The sequence below is a fragment of the Electrophorus electricus genome, chromosome 14 (assembly GCF_013358815.1).
Source record: "Electrophorus electricus isolate fEleEle1 chromosome 14, fEleEle1.pri, whole genome shotgun sequence".
Classification (NCBI taxonomy): Eukaryota; Metazoa; Chordata; class Actinopteri; order Gymnotiformes; family Gymnotidae; genus Electrophorus; species Electrophorus electricus.
Window position 1 is genome coordinate 17,780,627 of NC_049548.1, and position 22,934 is coordinate 17,803,560.

Below are 22,934 nucleotides of genomic sequence, written 5' to 3' on the forward strand. Positions count from 1 at the left end.
ATGTGTTATAATTGTTCATTATTTTTTAAGGTGATTAAGGCCTAATATTTAATCAAATATAATAATAATAACAACAGTAATGATGATGGTGATTATGACAAAGACAAATTTACCCTTTAATAAACCAATTTTAAATTAATCCTGAACTTTTTTTGTATGGGAAATCATTCTGTAAAGTGGAACTTCATTCTGTAACGTGGCGAACTTCAGCCTCTCTGACATATGCGCTTGACTGACTGTATAGTAATGAACTTTAGATGAATCATTTGAGTGTTGGCTGTAAGGTTATTAATCCACTCGTCACGCGGTTCGGCCAATCGAAGCGCGTGTTTATATTGCTCGGCTCGAGGCACGCTCTCTTTAAGTCTGCGAAAGGCGCAGCGAGAGGTGCGTGAGCGCTCGCGGACATCCCAGCCAAGCGGACCTCGCAGCCGGCGTTCTGAAGCGTGCATTTAATGCAGATCGGCTTTCCGAAAAACAATAATAGCAATAATAGCTGTCATTCAAGTGTCAAGTGCCGAACAGAACAGAATAATGCTTGTGTCCGTGGTCTGTGCGTCGTTCGTTCTTATTCCTTGGCTGTGCGATGCTAGAATCAGTACGCAGTATGTCATCGGATGTCCTGAGCGATGCGACAAATCGCTGTGTCCTCCGATACCCGCAGACTGCCTCGCCGGGGACATCCTCGACCAGTGCGACTGCTGTCCGGTGTGCGCCTCCGGCGAGGGAGAGGCGTGCGGCGGTACGGGAAGACTCGGTGACCCGCAGTGCGCCGAAGGGCTGGAGTGTTCGTTTGCAGACGGGGTCGGCTACACCGCCACCGTGAGAAGACGGGGGAAAAGCGGCGTGTGTGTGTGCAAAAGCACCGAGCCCGTGTGCGGCAGTGACGGCGTGTCCTACCGTGACGTCTGCGAGCTGAAGAGAGTGAGCAGCCGTGCCCAGAAACTTCAGCAGCCGCCCATCCTCTTTATTCAGAGAGGAGCCTGCGGAAAAGGTGTTGTTATAAAAAGTCTGCATGGTGGTTATTGCAGTGCCTTCGCGCTTCGTGTGCAGGATTTGTTGACACTGAAACTTTTTGTTGTTGTTGTTGTTGGTGGTGGTGGTGGTGGTGTTGTTATTCAGGAGCATTTCACACTGTGATGCCACATACGGATCCAATTTTTAATGTAGATTTTTCATATACATTTTTTGATTTGTTGCTCAGCAATGCCAACTGCCACTTATAGTTATTTTTCATGGGCCTGAATGGTTTTTAGTCGCACATATTTCGGAGTTGCTGTAATTGCTCGCAGGAGGAGCCAGAGTGTTCAAAATTCCAGGGTTGAGCTCATGCTTCAGGCTGAAGTGTGAGGCTGCTCTGTACTACCACAGAGAGGCAGCTCTCACTCAGCAACTTCACAAGATGCCGGGTTAGCCTGCTCTCCTGAGTGCTCTGGGGTCTCTGACCACAGGAAGGCATTTAATCCCCCCTCCCCCCCCAGTAAGGTCTGACTCTGCTGTGAGTCTGCAGCGTTTCACGTGTTCTCCAGACTGGCTGGTGTTTTCTTAATGCTCCTCTGCTTTCCCTCTCAGGGCCTGGCCGGGCGCCAACGGCTGGTGCCCGGAGCTCGTGTTTTGCAAATTTTCACAATCGCGATTATTTCCCCCCACGCTGACACTTCAGTCCTATCCGAGGCGGGACCCGCTGAGCGGTGGTCGTGTGGAGGCGTGGGGGAACCTCCGAGGGCGTCGAGGTTTGGCCTTTGCACAGACGCCTCATGTGAAAACGCCCCGCAAAACAGCTGGACTCACACAGGGCACCCCTCCCACATGACCTCGCACCCAGAACATGCTAATCGAGTCACTAAAGGGCCGGCAAGCAGGGGGTAGTAGGCATTGCGGAGCATCGGCGTTCCTCGTGCGAGGTCCTGAGGGTTTGCAGCCGCGCGTCCATCCGTCTCGCCGAGCGGTGCAACCCGGAGCTTTTCTGAGCGCCTGAGCCCAGATCCCTAGCTCTGTTCTCGTCAGCTCTTATCAAGCTGCGGCACCCCTCCCTGTCACATGGGTTGTCGCTTGACCGTGTCTCTTTCTGGGCTTCTGGCCATGGGTGTTATATAACAGACTCATACTCAGTGGACCGGCAGCTCGGTCAAATCATGAGGGCCTGTCGATATTTATTTGTTTCAGGAGGTGACGAGTTTCATTGTGACCTTGAAGTGCAGAGGTGCTCGGAAGAAAGAAATTTTTTTTTTATCGTGTGCTTGTGGGAGGGGTCAGAGGTCGTCCCCTGAAACCTCTCGCAGCACAAAGATGACGTGGTTTGGTTTGTGATTTTACATAGCGGCAGAGCCTCCTCTTGATGGAAATGTTTGTCAAGAAGCAAGTAGTATGAAAGAGGTGAGCTTTCAGCGTTTCCATGTTTGAACATTCTGCTATGGAAAGGTTGAAAGGGTTCCCGTGTTCAAAAACATTAGTTTAAGTGCTGAGTGAGCAGTGCGGTAAAGGGGCCAACACGCGCGCACACTCGTGCAGACACACACACACGGTTTGGGGCGTGCTGAGTCAGCGTCGGAGAGGAACACATGTTGTGTAGTTTAATGGTAGATGACAGCCTGTATACCAGCCGTGAGGGTAATGTACCACTGTACACAGGTTCCATACCTCAGGAATGCACACACACACACACACACACATTAACAAGAGCATCCTGTGTACAAAGTCGGCATCTATGGTGTGGCCTTCTACCGCTGTGTGCTTTAGCCACCTGGAGACAGTGACCGTGTATGACCTTGTATGCAAGCTATGGTGCGGGACAGCCACTGAAGCTTTAGGTAAAGGCCTAGATGGGAGTGTGTCCCAGAGGATGGGCTTGTTCCCGCTTCCCGGCAGGACCGGCCTTCAGAGATCGTACTGCAGGTGACACGATCTCTCAATAAGGTGACTTTTCTCTTCTCCCTCGTAATCGACAGGATACCGCTCCTCATTATCGCCACGGCAGCTCCATTATCGCCACTGTTTTTTTTGTTTTTTTTTCAGATTGCATCATTTAAAATGGAGATAAATGCAAAATCATATTTTCTAAGCTTTGAGAATTTTATTTTTAATATGAAATCTAGCCACATGCTCGCTGCAGCGTGCAGGAAACACTGTGCTCTCCCTGCAGAGGATGGAGTGACTTCATTATCCCAGCCAAAGGAAGAAACCTGCATTTTAATCCCACTTTTGTTCTTAGTCCACCTAATATAACTTTAAAACAACAAACAGAAGCCATACATCCAAAATGATACAAATTATGGCAGCTGAAGACTGGGAACCCTGGAGCTGTATGGAGTGAAGGGTGAATGATGTGTTCTGCAGCTCAGAGCAGCCAATAAGGAAGGCACTCAGAGCCCGGCATCCAATCCCTTTAGGCCTGAACATACAAGCCCCTCCCTCCATAATGGCACTACACAGGTGACTGTCCCCTCTTTATTCAAAGAGGAATATTGTCTTGTCGCTTTATGTTAATAATAAAGACAGTAGCACAGCGGGCAGGACACAGCCGAGGACCTTTAACCCGGAAGAATGTGCCTGTCCAGGAGCTCGAACCATGTTCGCTAAGGAATTGTGGGTGTATACACAATGAACGGCCACTTTATTAGAGGCATCCATCTTGAAGCACGTTGGCCCTCCTTTGGCTCGTAGAACCGCAGCAATTTGTCATAGCGCAGGTTCCGCTAGGTGTTGAAATCGTTCCATGGGGATCTCGGCCCATATAGCTTCCTGTAGCTGCCGTAAATCGAGACAGCTTGAACGTGTTCCGAACAGCCCGTCCGGGGACTGTGAGGACCAAGGAAGCAAAGAAAACTCACAGAAAACGGCTGCCATGAAGGGATGGTCGCGGTCAGCCGCGATGCTCAGGTATGCCCAAACCGGATTGCCCGCTGGATTTTTGGACTGCATTGTGTCCAAACTTCCATCCACAAGTATCAGAGGACCCATGGTGCGCTACGAAAACATTCCCCACACCATCATTCCACCTCCACCTGCCGGAACTGTGGCCACCTGACAGGAGGGCCTCGTTGAATCGTGCTGCCTATGCCGTGTTCGAACCATCAGCGTGGCCCAGCTGAAATCTGGATTCATCCGACCAGTTGGTGTTCTTCCACCAATATCTGCACTCTTATCCCACCTTTCCTTTAGATAGCCATGGCACTCGAACTTGTCATCTGTTGTTACAGGCCATCTGTGGTACAGAGTGACAAGTTGGCACAGTCTGGCACAGATGAACAAGTTGGCACAGTCTGGCACAGATGAACATGCTTCATCGCTCAATTTTCCCATTATAATGTGGACTCACACTGAGACTAATTCCAAGGAAGGCCTGCTCACCCATTTTCTATGCTGCACTCCGGGGTCACGTGTCTAATTTTCATACAGGGAAGCTCTAGCCGTGAAAGGACAGGTGTCTCTAATGAAATGGCTATTCAGTGTATATATATATGTGTGCGTTTGGGTTTGGGTGTGTGAAAAAGAGATTCAGAGACAGAGAGAGAGAGAGAGAGCTCGTGACGAAAAGTAGTTTCTTATCTAGACATTCTGTGAGATTTTATGAAAACCGAAGCAACTTGTTACCAAACTGGACTAAGGCTCATCTCTTTCTTTTTTTTCTCTTTTGGCAGCAGATGGAATAATTCTTTTACACAAGGTGTGCGTGTACAGCCCGAGGCATAAGCAGACCAAGTCTTCCAGTCTAAATTCGTGCAGAGCCATTTGCCTATTAACCAGGAAGAACAGATCAGATTCCACCGAAGAGATGCCACTGTGCAGACGCCTCATAGAGACTAGTGGTCCACTTTGGGAGGTTACTGTCATTCGGTGCTTTTTAATCACCAAAACTTCATATTCACTTCTATTTCCGTGAACCTGCGGCATTCTTTCGCCCGAGTATGGGCTGTGTCTTGGTCTCCTAGCCGAGATTCGTTTTAAGAGCTCGATTGAAAAAAGAAAGACTGGCCCTTGTGGTACGCTGCTTCCCCAGGGCGCACGTGTGGAGGGTTACACAGAAGTGGGGGTGGTCGGGGGGTGAGGCAGAAACCTGCTCACATGCACTTGATTTGAAGTAACTACTTAGAGCACAACTACTCCAAAACCATGAAAGTTGTGTTTTGGGTGTGAGGGGGTGAAGAGTGAAGGGTGTGTGAGGGGGTAACGGGTGTGCGGGTGTGCGGGTGTCTGAGGGGTGGAGACAGTGCACAGACTTGAACATAATTTTGTGTTTTTTCCAGGGTCCTACAGTGTACATGAACAGGATAAATAACTCTGTTAAAGTGACATCTAAAGCACCACATACTCGTATAGGCATATAAGTATGTATAGTGGTTTTCTGTTTTTAGCGAAATCACCGACGAGACAGATGGGGGAGTTAATTGGATACAGGTGGTACCAGGTAAAATAAAATGCCTTAGCGGGTCATGTCTCATTCGTCCAGGGACTTGGCGGGACCCACGCGCCCGGGTTGCTGCGTGATATCCGGGCGGTTCGTGTAGCTGACGCACGTGTGTCTGCCTCTTTTCACAGGCCATGAGGGGAGTCCGGACAGTCTGCGCCACAAATACAACTTCATCGCCGACGTGGTGGAGAAGATCGCCCCGGCCGTGGTCCACATCGAGCTCTACCGCAAGTACGACCTCATAGTGGCTCATAGTGACTCATAGTGACTCAGACTCGCCGACTCAGACTCGTGACTCACTGATCCAGTTCTTCCTTTCCTTCCTGACGGTTGTCTTCTTTTCTCTTTGGAACACATCTGTCTTTGCTCTTCTTGACATGTCCTGCTTACTCACCGACGTCTGTTGTGGAGCGTTGCGAGATCTTCGCATGGTTCTTATAGGGAAACGTTCCACTTCCTCCTCACTTCGGTCTTTTATTAAATGAAATGGCCGTGTTCTGACCCACCTTACCAGTCACGGTCAGTGCCTTTCGCCTGCTGCAACACGAGGTTTACTAACATCAGTGTCGGATGCAAGACACAATATTTAAAGATTCAATCAACTATCAAACAGGTCTCCACTGCACTGAAAAGGAATGTAAACTGTTTAGTAAGACGAGGTAAATAAAGGCCGCTCTCTGTGCCGACTCGTATCCAGAAGAAAACTCCTCTCCCATGATGCCTCAGCAGTTATTGCATCTGCGCTACACAAAGCCGAATATAGACGTTGACCTTCACAGCTTTTTTATTTAGTCTTATGATCAAAAGATTTTAGTTGTATTTTTTAATTGTAGTTTGTTTTGCTCAGAATGTAATGGTGTATGGTTTTAGTTAAGGAAATATCAGTTTGCTCTTCAAAAATGTGCACGCTTTATTTTGGAACGATTGCAACAGGATAAACCTACAGCGTGTCGCGCTGTCTGGATTATTCACATCAACAGTACTTTGCAGGTCCCAGATCAGAGGGAAGCAGGCCCACTGAGAGTAGGGTTACTGAGCTGGGTTACAGGCCGTGCCCTGCAGCAGTTCACTGCTGTCTGTTTTCCTGTGCTGCCATGGCCGTTCTTCTAGTTGTCTTGTGGTAAACGAAGCCCTCTCCATCTTCTCATCTTCCTCTTTTCTTCCCAGCCGTCTTAAAAGTAGCGTTTCGGACAGCACTCTTCTCACTTTGCTGTTCAGGCTTCGCTAATCCGCCTTCTTCCTCCTCGCTCCCTCGATTGCCCCGCCTCCGCCCCTCCTACAGGATGGTGTTCACCAAGCGCGAGGTGGCGGTGGCCAGCGGCTCGGGCTTCATCGTGTCCGAGGACGGTCTCATCGTCACCAACGCCCACGTGGTCGCCAACAAGCACCGCGTCAAGGTGGAGCTCAAGCCTGGCGACACCTTCGACGCCAAGATCAAAGACGTGGACGAGAAGGCCGACATCGCCCTCATCAAGATCGACACTCCGGTGAGTGCTCGTCAAGGCCGCGCCGCAGGGTTAGTCCACTGAGAGAGAGAAAAAAACAAACAAACCTGGATTTCTTTTTCTCACCTCATTTCACCTCGTTTGGTTTACGGACAGCCAAGTCCTGTCCTTTGTTTGTTTCCCATGTTTTATTCAGAGTTTTTTTAATTGAGGAAGTCAGAGACTGGAATATTATGTAGAAAATAAAGAGGAAAGATGGCATGTGTAAGCCCACCCAGGGGACTGGGACTGTTTCCAAACTCATTGATGTTTTTTGTTGTTGTTGTTGTTGTTTTTTATCCTACCGCCAGTGGGCGTGGCTTCGTCCCGTCCTGTGGCTTAGACAGCATTCCTGGGGGCTTTCGTAAGCCGAGGCAAGGGGATCCTCCCCAGCCCCACACACCACAAGCCCGTCGGAAAGAATGAGCGGGGAACGGCGCCTGTGGTGCCTTCATAAACGTGTTTGTGTAGCACACTCACAAAAGCATTTCCACTTAACGCAGGGTAACCACAGCGCTCAGGGTATTAGGCACTCTGCTGTGACCTCTGAACCCTCTGCTGTGACCTCAGAACCCCCTGTCGCACAAGTTTCATTTGAAACTCTCTGACCTTCAGTCAGATTTTGTAGTGTGTGTGTGGATATGTGTTTGTGTGATTGTGTTTGTGTGTGTGTTATGGCTGCCTGGCCTCCTGCTCTGGCACACAGCTGTGCCACGTTTCTGCGTTTCCTCTCTGTCTCCAGCTGACACTGACTCCCTCTCTCCCTGTCTCTCACACACATACACACTTTGCTGTGTAGTCACTAAGAGGCTCTGAATTATTGATGTCGTCTAACCTCCCTCCCCCCTTCAGTAAGATTCATCTGCAGAGCAGGCTGAAGCGTTTAAGCGACGGTTTCGTCTTTGCGTGCTGACTTGGAAATGCCTTTTTGACGTTTCCCCTCGGCGATAACAACGCCTCAGAACGAGCGGCCACGAGCCTCCTCTCCCATCTCCAATGAATTCCACAACACCTGCTTGTTTTGTTGTTGTTTTTCCTGGGGGTCGTGGCATTTTAACTTAAGCTTGTTTCCAGACCCATTTCAGCTGATTTGCGCTTTGATAAACAGACTCCAGACTCCACATCTTTGCCGCCCCTTCGGTAGGCTGCTAGATCTTAATCTGACCCTACGAGCCCTGTTTATTCCTAGCAAATTGAGGCTTAAGTGCATAAGCCGCACCCTCAGATTGTAGCGAGGCCCTCGGCCTCTTCCGTCTCAGGGCTCCCAGGCTGAACCCTGTTACCCTGCCATGCCATGGCGGAACGGCGGTTGCCAGGCGTCTCCGAGCTGGAAAGGCAGAGGGAGTCGGAGCATGCCAAAGCATGCGCCTCCTGAGCTCCGGTTTCCATAGCGTCAGAGCCGAGGATGGGTCTCAGCAGGCCTCTGAGCAGATCGGGGGGGGGGTGAGCCACTACACAACAGAGTGTGTGTGTGTGTGTGTGTGTGTGTGTGTCAGCCCTGGCATTTGCAGTCAAGTTTTTAATATGATGGCTCTTTCTATTTTTCTATCTGACTATGGGGCAGCATATAATATTATGGCATAATCATTTCAATTTCTGTTGCTACTAGTTCATGTTATTTTATTAGCCATCTCCGCAAAGGTAACAACTTGAATATTTGCTAGTCTCATGTTTGGGACTACAGGAGACGGCATCGTGTGTGTGTGCGTGTGCCTCCCTGGGGCTGCTGATATTTACATAGACGATATTGATCAACATGTTGTGGACGGGTGACAGTTCTTCGGGGAGCTTTGTTGCACGATGGCTTAGGATGTTTGATGAACAGTGCTGAACACAAATGGGTTTCGCTCTGGGCTACGGCCCCCAGATGAAAGCAACCCCCCCCCCCCCCAGAAACGGCGGGCTCTGTCAGAGAGCAGGAAGCCATATACAGGACTCAGCCGGAGCGTGTGTTCCCGTGGGGCTCTGTCACTGGGCTCTGCTGGGTCTGAGAAGCTCCGGCATTTAGCCTGACCCTTAGGGTGAAGTGCTGGGCTGAGACCCCTGCCTCAGCCGTACATTTACATTTACATTTTTGGCATTTAGCACAGAGTCCATCTCTGGCATTGAGTCCATCGTGAATCTGAAATTCCTGATCCTGAACGCTTCCTCATTGGATCAGGTGCTACAGGTTACATTTGGAGGCAAACATTTAGCCACATTTACAATGTGGTTTTATTCATTTGTGGTCTTATACATACTTACACTTAGGTGAATTTCACACTGTATGAGATTCTGTGCTCTATGAAGACCAAATTGAATCAGAGTCACACTATAAGTTTTTCTGGCAATAATTTCGCAACGCTAGAAAATTATGATATTCTACTTTTGTTATCCATATGTCACTTCTTTCTTCTGCTGCAATTCCACAAAGCATTTTTATTTGGAGTCCCATATACTTTGTTTTCATACTGCTGTAGAATTGTAGTTGGGGCACAGATTGTGCGTAATTCTTGGTTGTCTTAGACATACATACAGCAGCAGCTACACTCACGCATGTCCAAAGATCAAAGATTCGAACCCACCACCAAGGAAATCTTTTGGGGGCCGTGGTTGTCGTCTGCGACAGCATGTTCGTCATGCTAATCCCACGGATTTGAGACGCTTGCGAGTGCGGACGTGTCACACTTCGACCATAATCCCTTACTATCTAGTCACAAGAGCCTACTCCTCTATCACAAGGGCTCTTTATCCTGGGACATGGCCTTGGTCCTGCACAGCTTTCCTGATCAGCCGCGTGCGAAGCCGTGTACTCTGAGCCACACTCAGATTTCTGAGCCTGTGTACTGTGCGGCACACGCCAGAGGCTGCCTGCCACCCTCCTTCTGTTATGTGGGAAACGTTCCTGCCAAGGGGCCTTATCCACCTCCGGCATGGCCACACCGTGGCCTGGTCACCATGGCCTGCTGTTTGTAGAACTGACAAGGAGCGTTATTACAATATCTTTAAATATAAAAATATTTATATGTTTTTGTGTTTTTGGGGGTTTTTTTGTATGGTGAAATGCCTGCAATTTTCTGCTAGGCATACTTAACTAGGATTTATCTATATTCGCTTGCGAGTGCGGACGTGTCACACTTTGACCATAATCCCTTACTATCTAGTCACAAGAGCCTACTCCTCTATCACAAGGGCTCTTTATCCTGGGACATGGCCTTGGTCCTGCACAGCTTTCCTGATCAGCCGCGTGCGAAGCCGTGTACTCTGAGCCACACTCAGATCGCTGAGCCTTCGTACTGTGCAGCACACGCAGATCTCTGAGCCCGCGTACTGTGCGGCACACCCAGATCTCTTAGGCGCACGCAGATCTCTGAGCCCGCGTACTGTGCGGCACAGGCAGATCTCTGAGCCCGCATACTGTGCGGCGCACGCAGATCTCTGAGGTACACGCAGATCTCTGAGCCCGCATACTGTGCGACACACGCAGATCTCTGAGGTAGATGCAGATCTCTGAGCTTGCGTACTGTGCGGCACATGCAGATCTCTGAGAACTGACAAGGAGCGTTATTACAATATCTTTAAATATAAAAATATTTATATGTTTTTGTGTTTTTGGGGTTTTTTTTGTATGGTGAAATGCCTGCAATTTTCTGCTAGGCATACTTAACTAGGATTTATCTATATTCGCTTGCGAGTGCGGACGTGTCACACTTCGACCATAATCCCTTACTATCTAGTCACAAGAGCCTACTCCTCTATCACAAGGGCTCTTTATCCTGGGACATGGCCTTGGTCCTGCACAGCTTTCCTGATCAGCCGCGTGCGAAGCCGTGTACTCTGAGCCACACTCAGATCTCTGAGCCTTCGTACTGTGCAGCACACGCAGATCTCTGAGCACGCGTACTGTGCGGCACACGCAGATCTCTGAGCCCGCGTACTGTGCAGCACACGCAAATATCTGAGCCCGCGTACTGTGCGGCACATGCAGATCTCTGAGGCACACTCAGATATCTGAGCCCGCGTACTGTACAGCACACGCAGATCTCTGAGCTTGCGTACTGTGCGGCACACTCAGATCTCTGAGCCCGCGTACTGCGCGGCACACCCAGATCTCTTAGGCGCACGCAGATCTCTGAGCCCGCGTACTGTGCGGCACAGGCAGATCTCTGAGCCCGCATACTGTGCGGCACACGCAGATCTCTGAGGTACACGCAGATCTCTGAGCCCGCATACTGTGCGACACACACAGATCTCTGAGGTAGATGCAGATCTCTGAGCTCGCGTACTGTACGGCACATGCAGATCTCTGAGCCCGCGTACTGTGCGGCACATGCAGATCTCTAAGGCACACTCAGATATCTGAGCCCGCGTACTGTACAGCACACGCAGATCTCTGAGCCCGCGTACTGCGCGGCACACGCAGATCTCTGAGCCCGCGTACTGTGCGGCACACGCAGATCTCTGAGCCCGCAGACTGTGCGGCACACTCAGATCTCTGAGGCACACTCAGATCTCTGAGGTACACGCAGATCTCTGAGTCCGCGTGATGTGCGGCACACGCAGATCTCTGAGCCCGCGTGCTGTGCAGTACACTCAGATCTCTGAGCCTGCATGCTGTACAGTACACACAGATCTCTGAGCCCGCAGACTGTGCGGCACACGCAGATCTCTGAGCCCGCATACTATGCGGCACACGCAGATCTCTGAGCTCGCGTACTGTGTGGCACACACAGATCTCTGAGCCCACATGCTGTGCGGCACACGCAGATTTCTGAGTCCGCGGACCGTACGGCACACGCAGATCTCTGAGGCACACGCCGATCTCTGAGCCCGCATACTGTGAGGCACACGCCGATCTCTGAGCCCGCAGACTGTGCGGCACACGCAGATCTCTGAGCCCGCGTATTGTGCGGCACACGCAGATCTCTGAGGCACACTCAGATCTCTGAGCCCGCGTACTGTGCGGCACACGCAGATCTCTGAGGCACACTCAGATCTCTGAGCCCGCGTACTGTGCGGCACACGCAGATCTCTGAGGCACACGCTGATCTCTGAGCCCGCAGACTGTGCGGCACACGCAGATCTCTGAGCCCGCGTACTGTGCGGCACACGCAGATCTCTGAGCCCGCGTACTGTGAGGCACACGCAGATCTCTGAGCCTGCATGCTGTGCAGCACACGCAGATCTCTGAGCCCACGTACTGTGCGACACAGGCAGATTTCTGAGCCTGTGTACTGTGCGGCACACGCCAGAGGCTGCCTGCCACCCTCCTTCTGTTATGTGGGAAACGTTCCTGCCAAGGGGCCTTATCCACCTCCGGCATGGCCACACCGTGGCCTGGTCACCATGGCCTGCTGTTTGTAGAACTGACAAGGAGCGTTATTACAATATCTTTAAATATAAAAATATTTATATGTTTTTGTGTTTTTGGGGTTTTTTTTGTATGGTGAAATGCCTGCAATTTTCTGCTAGGCATACTTAACTAGGATTTATCTATATTTAGCAGATATTTCCAACACAAATCATATTTTTTAGTGAATTAGGAATTAGTTATCATTGATTCAAATATAGTCAAATAAAAATGATAAATTGAAAATTTATGTTAGATAGTCAAGCTTAATAAACATGCAGGGTTATTAAGACTAAACAAAAGTCAGCTAAACACACACATTACTATTTTGGTGTTAAATCTGCACATAAGCCTTGATAGCAGTTTCCTGCCTGACAGAGCTTGGCCATGTCATGCTAGTGCTCGGTCACGTGAATGCAGATAAAGGCAGGCAGGCCTTCGCCTCAAGCGGGAGAATGGCAGGAGAATGACATTCTGGTCCACGGCATCCAGCAGGACTGCAGGACCTAAAGAAGGCTGCTAAAGATGGAGCCAATCAGAAGAAGGTAACTAAAGATGGGGCCAATCAGAAGAAGGCTGCTAAAGATGGAGCCAATTAGAAGAAGGTTGCTAAAGATGGAGCCAATTAGAAGAAGGTTGCTAAAGATCGAGCCAATCAGAAGAGGGCTGTTATGGCAAATTTGCAGGAGCATGGGGTTTTCCACCATATTTTTCCTGTGTCCTTTCTCCATGACTCATGACTTAAAAGTAGAACATGTCCTTTGACCTGGCAGACTTGATGGAAAGTTTCTCATGTGTGGTCATCCGTACGCATGAATCTCAGAGCCTTCAGGATGGATGGCTGGACCCCAGCCAGGGTGATTGTGACTTTGGAAGCAAAATCTCAACCTCAGCCTGATTTACAGTTTTTCAGGGAAACAGCTGAGGTCATAGATAGCTCCTCTGCTCCTTTTTGGCAAAACATAGCATTTTTGAGCTTCCCAGATGATCCGTTTCCTTTTTTTATTGAGCACTTACGCAGCAAAGTGTGCTCCTGTCTTTCAGCTAACCCAACACCTCAGCTCATCAGTGTAGCAGGACTCCCGTCCCATGTTCACGGACAGCTGGCCAACTGGTCAAGATCTGGACCTTCTCAACTTCAGCGGAGCAGCCAAGGCAAACACACACTCACACAAGTCGCCCGGCTCGGGTGTCTTCGCTCTTCCTCCGTACTGGCCGGCTTCTTCGTCAGCGGTTGCACAAGTTAGGAAACGCAACCATCCCGAGTCATGCTGCCGTCAGATGGATGAAGGTATAATTCCTGCAGGAGGAAGGTGGATACCTGCTTGTCTCATCATGCACTGGGAGGTCTTACACAGCATCTCCTCCACAAATCTGCTGTTATGGATCAAACTACATCACAGCAACAAAAAAAAAAAAAAAAATGAAACCAGTGCTGAATAGATGAGCAATACTACTCAACACTTGTGAAACCTTTTTGTGAAACTTTGGTTTATGCATCCAGATTTTCATGATAAACTGTGCTTTAAACTAAAGAAGCCAGTTCATAATTACTTAGTGTTTTGCTGTTAGGCAATTCTAAGTTATTCAGGATTTTAATTTTTAAATGAAAATGGAAAAAGTTTAAATTTCAGTTAAGTTACTCTGTTCAAGGGTATTTCAGTGTGAAGCATAAGACAATTAAGAGTCAGGGGAAGACATGATTTCATGGTAAATATTCTTATCAGAATGCTTTGTCTCTGAAGTTGTCTTCAGTCAAATGGAGGTTATTTCAATGTGTAAAAGATTATAAGCCACATTTCTGTTTCTTTGCTTCTTTGCTTTCCTTTTGTTCTGTTTTGTACATTATTAGTGTGTCCAAGCCAGAACAGAGTAGGCCCGGTGGGACTAGAATGCTCATTGTGTTAAAAGCATCTGCAGGAAATATGTCACAGAGCCACACTCTAGGAAGTCCTTGCCAAAACCTTCTGGTCTCCTAGGAAAACAGAGGCCTGGATTTGAAAAGGTCTCTTTCACATGTGCACCCTTGCATATGTTTCTCGACACGCCTATCGGTTTTGAAATGTAATCCAATACACCTTTTCATCAATTTCCCCTGGACTGATTTCTTCAAGTGTGCTTTGTTTTGTTGAGAACAGCCTTTTAGGGGCTGACAGATGAACAGATGGACAGGTTTTTTTCCAAGCATTTTTGGAGTGTATAGAGTCTTTTCTCATGTCTCATGAAGAGGGAGAGGGGGTATGATGGATAGGCCTTCAGTGACTCATCTTAAGGCTCCAGAGACCAAGTGGGTTGCGGCATTCGGGGTGATCCCAGACCGCAGCTAAAATTCAGTCCAAAAGTTGTGCATCACTTTGTCCAAACAACATGTGAGTTACCTTAATACATATGTTCATTTACCGCTTAGCTGTGGGCATGTCTTCCAGCACATGATGATTTTATTGATTTGCTTGAGTGTAACAGAAAGTGCAGTAAACACACTTTAATGTTTTTAGCGTTTCCAGTCTTGTAGTGTTGCTGTTCCAAATCAACTGCGCTGCTAAAACTATTATGCTAGCTGAAAATTATTATGGTTAATTACTGTTTGTGAAATAAATGATTGATGCTGTATAGACTATGATGCTATATTCAGGCAGAATCTAATACCTTAGCATTTTGTGTGAGGTAACAGGAAAGCAACATCACAAATAACCCAGGCTTGTGCATGTTGACACCTGTACCTTGCCACCTATCAGGGCTGTTTGACATTTACAACATTTATCTGATACTTTTATCCAAAGCAACTTACAATTATGACTGAGAGCAACTTGAACAATTGAGGGTTAAGGGTCGTGCTCAGCAGCCCAACAGTGACAACTTGGCAGTGGTGGGGCTTTAATGAGCAACCCTCCAATTATAAGTCAAGTACCTTAACCACTAAGCTACCACTGCCCGTGTTTGGAGTCCAAACAGAGCCCTAGTATGACTTTGCTCCTTCCTGAGCTCCATCCATGCCATCCATGGCTGGAACACATGCAACAACACGCTGGAGCAACCTGCCAGGACAGGCCCTCGTCAGCCTGCAGAGTACGAGGCAACACGCGCCTCCCCTCTGAGTAGGACAGCTGGATTGCTGCCACGCTAACTGCAGGGCACACGACCAAACATTCCTCAGCAAAGACTAACAAACTCGGATCACTCGCTTGGCGCGAACAGGTTCTTGGCGGGCGGCGAAAGTCTCCAGAACCTTCTCCCTTTTCACACCAGTTCGTTTAGCTCGCCGCTTCTTCGAACGTGTTAAAGCAAACAGCCGACATCGGGCTGTCATAGTTCGCTCGGCGGGGGTCGCTGTAGGACGCCTCTCCCTTCCCACCCTGAGCCCTTGTCTGCTCACGTTTTAACTTTTCATTGGCCTGATCATTTTCCGCTGACAGGCACGATTAGCGTTTACAGCTCCGGAACGGAGTTGGGTGGCGAGTTTCAGGCGTGTCGAGGAAACTCCGTGTCCTTGGCACTTCATGAAGGAAGCATGCCGAACAATGAAAAGGGGCTTCCGCGCCCAGTTTTGGGAAAGTGGAAAGACCTTAGAGAAATGTGTGGTGTCAAGATTGCAGTCCATAAGCTAAGCTTTGCGGACGTTGAGAGCAGTGACCCACCCTGTCACTATAATCTGCAGGAAGGGGCACAATAACCAGTAAAAAAGCTTGGCTGGACTATGCCCCCTCGGCCCCCGGAGAGCCATCAGGAGCAACTTTCTCTCAGTTGTCTCTCGGGCCTTTGCCACCCCGCCAGCCGGCCCGAGCGATCCAGCAACTGCTGGAGGGAAATTCTGTCTTCCATTAGTGGATTTGAAAATGACCTCACTGTATCGCTGAGGGTAGAGACACTTTGGCCAAGGGCCACATAAAAATGGGAAGAAAGTGCTGTTTATTTGCTGATTTGCTGACGATCAGCGTTGTGAATGTTTGTGCTCTCGCGTGTGAAGCATTCCAATCCTGTATGTAATAGCTGTTAACAGAGTGAAGCACACTTCTGATGACAGCTGAGGGTTAACATACTTGGATTCATATTCCAAAAATGGGATTTAATGGTTTTGCATGATGGGTTGGTTGGTTGGTCTGTGCGAGTGTGTGCATGCATGTGTGTGTGTGTGTGTGTGTGTGTGTGTGTGCGCGCGCGTGTTTAGGCAAGAGGAAGAGACAGCTGTCTTCATCATTATCCTTTAAAAGAAAGTATCTCTATATGTATAACTAAGGAAACCATTTTTCCCACAGCCACTCAGCCAATCAGTTGAATATGTTTAACAGATTTGCTGTGCTGTGTGTCCCAGCCTGCTGTATCTGAGACCTGCACTGGATCAAGCCAAAAGGGTGACATTACGTTACCACCCGTAGTATCGTGGCCGGTGCTGTTCCAGAGTCAGTGGCGGGCTCGTGACGGGCTGCAGGGTCTTGTCCAGGCTCGCCTCCTCGCCCGGTCACATCTTTCCCCTTGAAAAGACATCACCCTCCCTTACATCCGCCATCTGGTAGCACGATTACTGCTAACCTTTATGCTGTAGGCTACTTCTGTATAATTCACTTACGTAGACAGACACGCACGCACACACACACACACACAGATTTGGCATATTTAACATACAGGTGCCTTTAAGCTTTTATTTTGAAAGGGGCTTCATGAAACGTGAGAACAGTGTTCCAGAATGGTTCAGTAAGCATCCCTGCCTCGAGCTAACCCGAGACTTGTGAATATTTTGTGAATGGGATTTTACCGTCGACTCTGTTGATTGCAAGCAGACGAACTGTAGCTTGTCATATTCTCACATAAATGAATGCGTTAGTGGAGGGCTACCTAGCTCTTAAGTTTTTAAGATATGTTTGAGCAGGGAAATCCAGGGCCAGTGTTTACGAGGCCAGTATGGCTCGGTGGAAATCCGAGTGGTTTAACACCTGGCCAAAGGGGCCAGAACCCAGAACCCTGGGGTCGGGAAGGAGAGAGACCCAGTGGTTCGAGACTGGTGCAGGGTCAAGCTGTGCAGCGCTAATCTCGTCCAAGTACATCACCCCGGTCAAGCACCATTAAAGCTGGTGTAAGTAAGTCATTTTAAGATCACTCTAGCGAAACTGTCTTCACATCTTGACAGTGGGAGGGGCTTTGGGGTCATGTTGCAATGTAGGGGGCTCGGGGGGGGATCTGCCAGAAGTTAGCGAGAACCACCGAGCTTAGTGAAACTGTTCTCTGCCCGGCAGATGAAGCTCCCCGTGCTGTTGCTGGGCAACTCCGCCGACCTACGGCCTGGCGAATTCGTGGTGGCCATCGGCAGTCCGTTCTCCCTGCAGAACACCGTGACCACGGGCATCGTCAGCACAACCCAACGTGGCGGCAAGGAACTCGGCCTTCGCAATTCCGACATGGACTACATCCAGACAGACGCCATCATCAATGTGAGACATGAGCCTCGCCAGCCAAACCGCCCCATTTACTGCAGCTATGTACTGGCAAAAATGATATTTCTTCTTTTCTCCTTTCAGTATGGGAACTCCGGAGGGCCTCTGGTGAACCTGGTAAGATAGCAGCTGATTCCCTTTCATGGCTCGAGGCGCTAGGCTGACGGCTTGTCATAGGCCAGGAGACAGCTCGTTGCGGGCGGTGGGTTCGGATTGCGTGAGGATCGGCTGCTATGGTGCTGGTTTGATGGCAGGAGGTCGACAGCCATGGAGCACTTGTGCGCATCTGCCAGCCCCATTGAAGATCTCACACGTTGACAGATGGAGATGATGTTGAGTTGGTGTGGTGTCAAATTGTTTGGGACTTGTCTAGACATGGGTGGTGGGGAAACAGCCAGATTGGTGACATTAGGGTGTGTGTGTGTGTGTGTGTGTGTGTGTGTGTGTGTGTGTGTGTAGGATGGAGAGGTTATAGGAATCAACACTCTGAAGGTGACAGCTGGGATCTCCTTTGCCATTCCTTCTGACAAGATCCGCCAGTTCCTCACCGAGTCTCACGAGCGACAGGCCAAAGGTGAGAGACACGATTTTTGCCGTTTTCCCCCAGAATATCGTGATCATCGGTGATGTTTGCAGTTTGTCTGTAATGCAATATTCTCAGCAGGCTCTGTGCTGTTCTCTGACTCTGTACTGTGCATGATGTAATAAGGATTACAGATAAAACTGAAAGAAACTCAGCAGACAGACATTTTACTTCTGCAGGAAAAATGGCTCCAAAAAAGAAGTACATTGGCGTGAGAATGATGTCCCTCACCACAACGTGAGTGACCTTTCCTGCCAAACCTCTCCTCTTCCTAAGCTCCGTCCATGACCGCAGCAGTAATAATAAAGTGTACACCGTAGCATGTGCTTCTGAGAGCAGAGAGAGCTGTTGTTATTGTCTGGATCTTCTGCCTCTGTCACAGCCTGGCTAAGGAGCTCAAGGAAAGGGATCCTGACTTCCCAGATGTCACCTCCGGCGCATACATCATCGAGGTCATTCCCAAAACTCCGGCCGAAGTGTGAGTACCTTCCAGAAGGACCGCAGACGCACCCGTAACCTGCTCTCCAAGACCCATCGTGACTTTATGGGTGATCTATGTTGTGGTTGGTCTGAGAGCTTTGTCAGAATGAGTCCATGAGCTTGAACCCTATTTGTTCAGTCTTGATGTTAGCGGTGTAGGCAGTTTGTCCCATGATGTTATTGTCCCACCTGGGCACTTCCTGCCCCTGCCTACTTCCTCCTCGCGCGGTAGCCCGATCTCACAGAGGCAGCGGCCGTACTTTCCCGGGGAGCAGCATCTCCGTGGGGATGGGGGTAAAAGCACGGGACTTGCCCCGTGCCCGCCACTCGGCCGTAGAGGTGATGACACACAGGAACCGGTCGGAAGTGGTCGGACCCGCGGCCCAAGCGCTGAGCACCCCAGTGCTGTGGGCCTGACCACGTCTCGCAGGAAATTCGTGGTTGCTTACTGCTATGGAGTTTAAAAGCGGGTACATGACACAGCAGTGTGTATCTGTTACATCACCTAACTGCTAGAGATTACATGTGTTTAGTAACAAGATAAAGTCATTGCTTATGCTAAAAATGGCACGAAAGACTTCAGGGCAAATCCTAAATATAATAAAGTGGCTCATTTTCTGTGGTTAACATTATTTCTCATTACAATGGGATTAATCTTTTCCACACATTCCTAGAAGTATACGGTGCAAAGGCTAACTGCAAATGTCCAGTTTTGGAATCTATAGCAACCACTGTTTGTGTAAGTTACATAAGCTTTAACCCTTAATTCTGCAGTTGATGAACGTTAGCAAAATCAGCATCCTTTCTTTGTACAGAGCCGGGCTCAAGGAGAGTGATGTCATCATCAGTATCAACAGCCAGCGAATCACCTCAGCGAGTGACGTCAGCGCGACCATAAAGAAGGATGACACGCTTCGGACCGTGGTCCGCCGGGGAAACGAGGACATCATCCTCACCATTGTCCCTGAGGAAATCGACCCTTGACCACCCTACCCCACCCTACCCCACCCCCAAACACACACACACCCCTGACCTCCTGCTTAACCATGAGCTAGTTCTTAAAAGAACACAGACTTTTACAGTGTGTGACTGAAGGCACACTGGTTATAGCTCTTGTAGTAGCACGAATCTCTCCGTCTTTAAACTTTAAAGACTACCGTTCTAAACTGTTCTGCCCTCTAAAACACTCCTCCTTCCCCTGTTCCATGTCTTCTTGCTTTCAATAGTTCACTGTTAGTTGCAGCCTGTCATTAATCAATTGTTATTATGTCTGAAGTGAAACCACTCGATTGCAGATGCATGCAACAGCTAAAAATAGTGTCTGGGCTTTGGAGTGGAACATATCAACTCTAGGCGTGTTTGTTTTTCTTCTTTGTGTGTACATCAGAAAGTCAATGAAGGTTTGTCTTTGCTCTGTCGTCTCCCTAGACACCATCAGGATGTGATTCTTTCATTAACAGCTTTATATATATATATATATATATATATATATATATAGTTAGTTTTTTAATACAAAAAAAGTCTTTGTTCTTTACAATTAAATGTCTTAAGTGTCTTAAATTGAATGAGTTCGTTAAAGGATGGTCTGTCCTGTGAAGACACATTCTGCAGATGATTGCGAGAGTATCGAACCCCGCCGGTCTGCGCGGGGATTGCATCACGGTAACGGCCCGATGCCTGCGTGTGCTTTTCCCATTTTTAGCACCCCCCCCCCCCCCCCCCCCCATGTCTGACTCCCACTTCATTAAGGGAATAATAAATAATACATTTTTCAGCCTTTCCGGTATTCTGCACTTCATGCAGCTGACGCGGGTGCACGTCTACCATTAAGACGATCGTGTTTGTCTGTTGATAATGTCAACCAAACAAGCACCACCTTAAACCAGGGTTGTTTTTCAAATAAATAACAGGGGAAAAATGTTCTCCACCGAGATGATCTCACATCACTTCATAACTACCAAGTTTACTGATTATTCGTGTCGATTATTCATGTTGATTTATTGATTAGATCACATTCATGATTGCCTGCTGTTAATAGATTATAACACGTATGGGGTTATAACTATGACCCATGTTTTTATATGAGTAATATCACGAAACAGAGTACATAACGTTATTGGCCATTACGAATAGAAATAACAAAAAAGATACTATATCCAACTACTGAAACCCACTCAGATGCCACTGGTACAATGAGTCGCCATTGTGAAAATGTTATTTGAGTGAGTCCAGTTAGAAAGGTTTTCTTGGGAATTTGCTGCCCTCTTGTGTTGTTCTTCTGAAATGACCATTTTTAAACAGATAAATACATTAAAAACAGCGGGTGTGCAGAAGGACACGCAAACTAAAAACACGTTCCGCACAATCTAGGCAGCTGGTCATCTTGGGCTTAATGAATCCTTTCCCTTAATAGACAGAATCTGAATGATTGAAGATTGAAATATGATTAATAAAAAATATGAAGTGCATAAAAACAAACTGAATATGTCAACAGCAAATGAGGAATGACAAGAAATAAAAATGTACTGTAGTGCTTAAAAGTTAAAAGGGCAGTGCCACAGTTTCAGAGGGAACAGTGTTTAACCTAACATTAATGGTGTTTAACCTGACCTTGATGGTGTTTAACCTGAGTGTTTAACCTAACTTTAATGGTGAATAAGCTAACCTTAACAGTGTTTAACCCAAGTATTTAACCTAACCTTAACAGTGTTCATTCTGAGTGTTTAACCTAATCTTAATGGTGATTAACCTAACCTTAACAGAGTTTAATCTGAGTGTTTAACCTAACCTTAACAGGGTTTAACCTGAGTGTTTAACCTAACCTTAATGGTGAATAACCTAACCTTAACAGTGTTTAATCTGAGTTTGTAGTAGATTCGGAATAGGTTCATAGAAGGTTTATAGTTAGTTCATAATACAGTTGTGTTCAAAATAATAGCAGTCCAACATCACTAACTAGATCAATCACTGTTTTTGCTAGAAATTATATTTCTACATGGCAAAAAAATTTACTAGTAGGTGTGGTTCAGTAAGAAAATACCAACAGACCCAGCAGTCATGACATGTATGCTGCTGATTCTGTGTAACTGAATAATTAACTAAAAGGGGCGTGTTCCAAATAATAGCAGTGTGAAGTTCAATTAGTGAGGTCGTTCATTCTATGAAAAAACAGGTGTCAAACAGGTGGCCCCTATTATAGGATGAAAGCAGCAGATGTTGTGCATACTGGTTATAGTGCATTTCTCTCTAAAAAACTGAGTAAAACAGGCCGTTCCAGACATTATTCAGAAGAACAGTGTACTTTGATTAAAAAGTTGATTTGAAACAATTAGAAGATGCCTATGTGAAGCCAAGCTATCGGCAAGAAGACCCGCAAAGTCCCATTGCTGCAAAAGCAACGTGCTGAAGAGGTTACAATTTGCCAAAGAACACACCAACTGGCCTAAAGAGAAATGGTGCAACATTTTGGAGACTAATGAAAGAAAGATTGTTCGGGTCTAGAGGCTGCAGACAGTTTGTCACATGAGCCACAGTACACTGTGAAGACATCATGAAACGCAGGTGTTCCTCATACTATGGTGTCGGGCCTATTTATTGCATAACAGGGATCATGGATCAGTTTGAATGCATCAAAATGCTTGTAGAGGTCATATTGAATTGTGCCAAATATAAAAGGCCATGAAATGGGTGTTTCTACAAGACAGTGACCACAAACACACCAGTAAGCGAGCAAAATCTTGGCTCCAGACCAAAAAGATTAACTTTAGGGAATGGACAGATCAATCTCTGGACCTTAATCCAATAAAAAACTTGTGGGGTGACATCAAAAATGCTTGGCAAAACCAAGAAATGCAGAGGAATTCTGGAATGTAGTCCAGTCGTCCTGGGCTGCTCACAGGGGCCAGAAGCTGGGTGATTCCATGCAACACAGATGTGAAGCAGTTCTCAGAAACCGTGGTTATACAACTAAATATTAGTTTAGTGATTCACAGGAAAGCTCAATATTCAAACATTTTTCAGTTTATACAGTAAACGTGAGGTGTAAAGAAAAATGCAGACATTGCTATTTTTTTGAAGAGCCTAATATTCCCTTTTCTCCACTTTCTGTAGTAACACATTTGATGAATTTGAACTCGTGTTTTGATTTGGAATAGAATGTGCGGTGTTCTCAATGCATTTGTGTGTATGAAAATAAAAGCTATTATAAGCATTTTCAGCTTTA

General features: G+C 47.7%; 1 protein-coding gene across 2 annotated transcripts; it reads left to right on the forward strand.

Moving 5' to 3' along the window:
• Nucleotides 1–341: 341 nt before the first annotated feature.
• Nucleotides 342–20,103, forward strand: htra1b (HtrA serine peptidase 1b). Of its 2 annotated transcripts, XM_027018635.2 has the most exons (9): nt 343–994; nt 5,539–5,641; nt 6,693–6,897; nt 17,452–17,646; nt 17,734–17,766; nt 18,109–18,223; nt 18,412–18,469; nt 18,615–18,710; nt 19,528–20,103. In XM_027018635.2, the coding sequence occupies exons 1-9, from the start codon at nt 535–537 to the stop codon at nt 19,694–19,696; spliced, it is 1,434 nt and encodes a 477-aa protein (XP_026874436.1). In that variant the 5' UTR covers nt 343–534; the 3' UTR covers nt 19,697–20,103. The 2 variants fall into 2 exon arrangements, with proteins under 2 accessions (XP_026874435.1, XP_026874436.1); XM_027018634.2 differs by having other exon boundaries at nt 342–994; nt 17,452–17,766.
• The last annotated feature ends 2,831 nt before the right edge of the window (nt 20,104–22,934 follow it).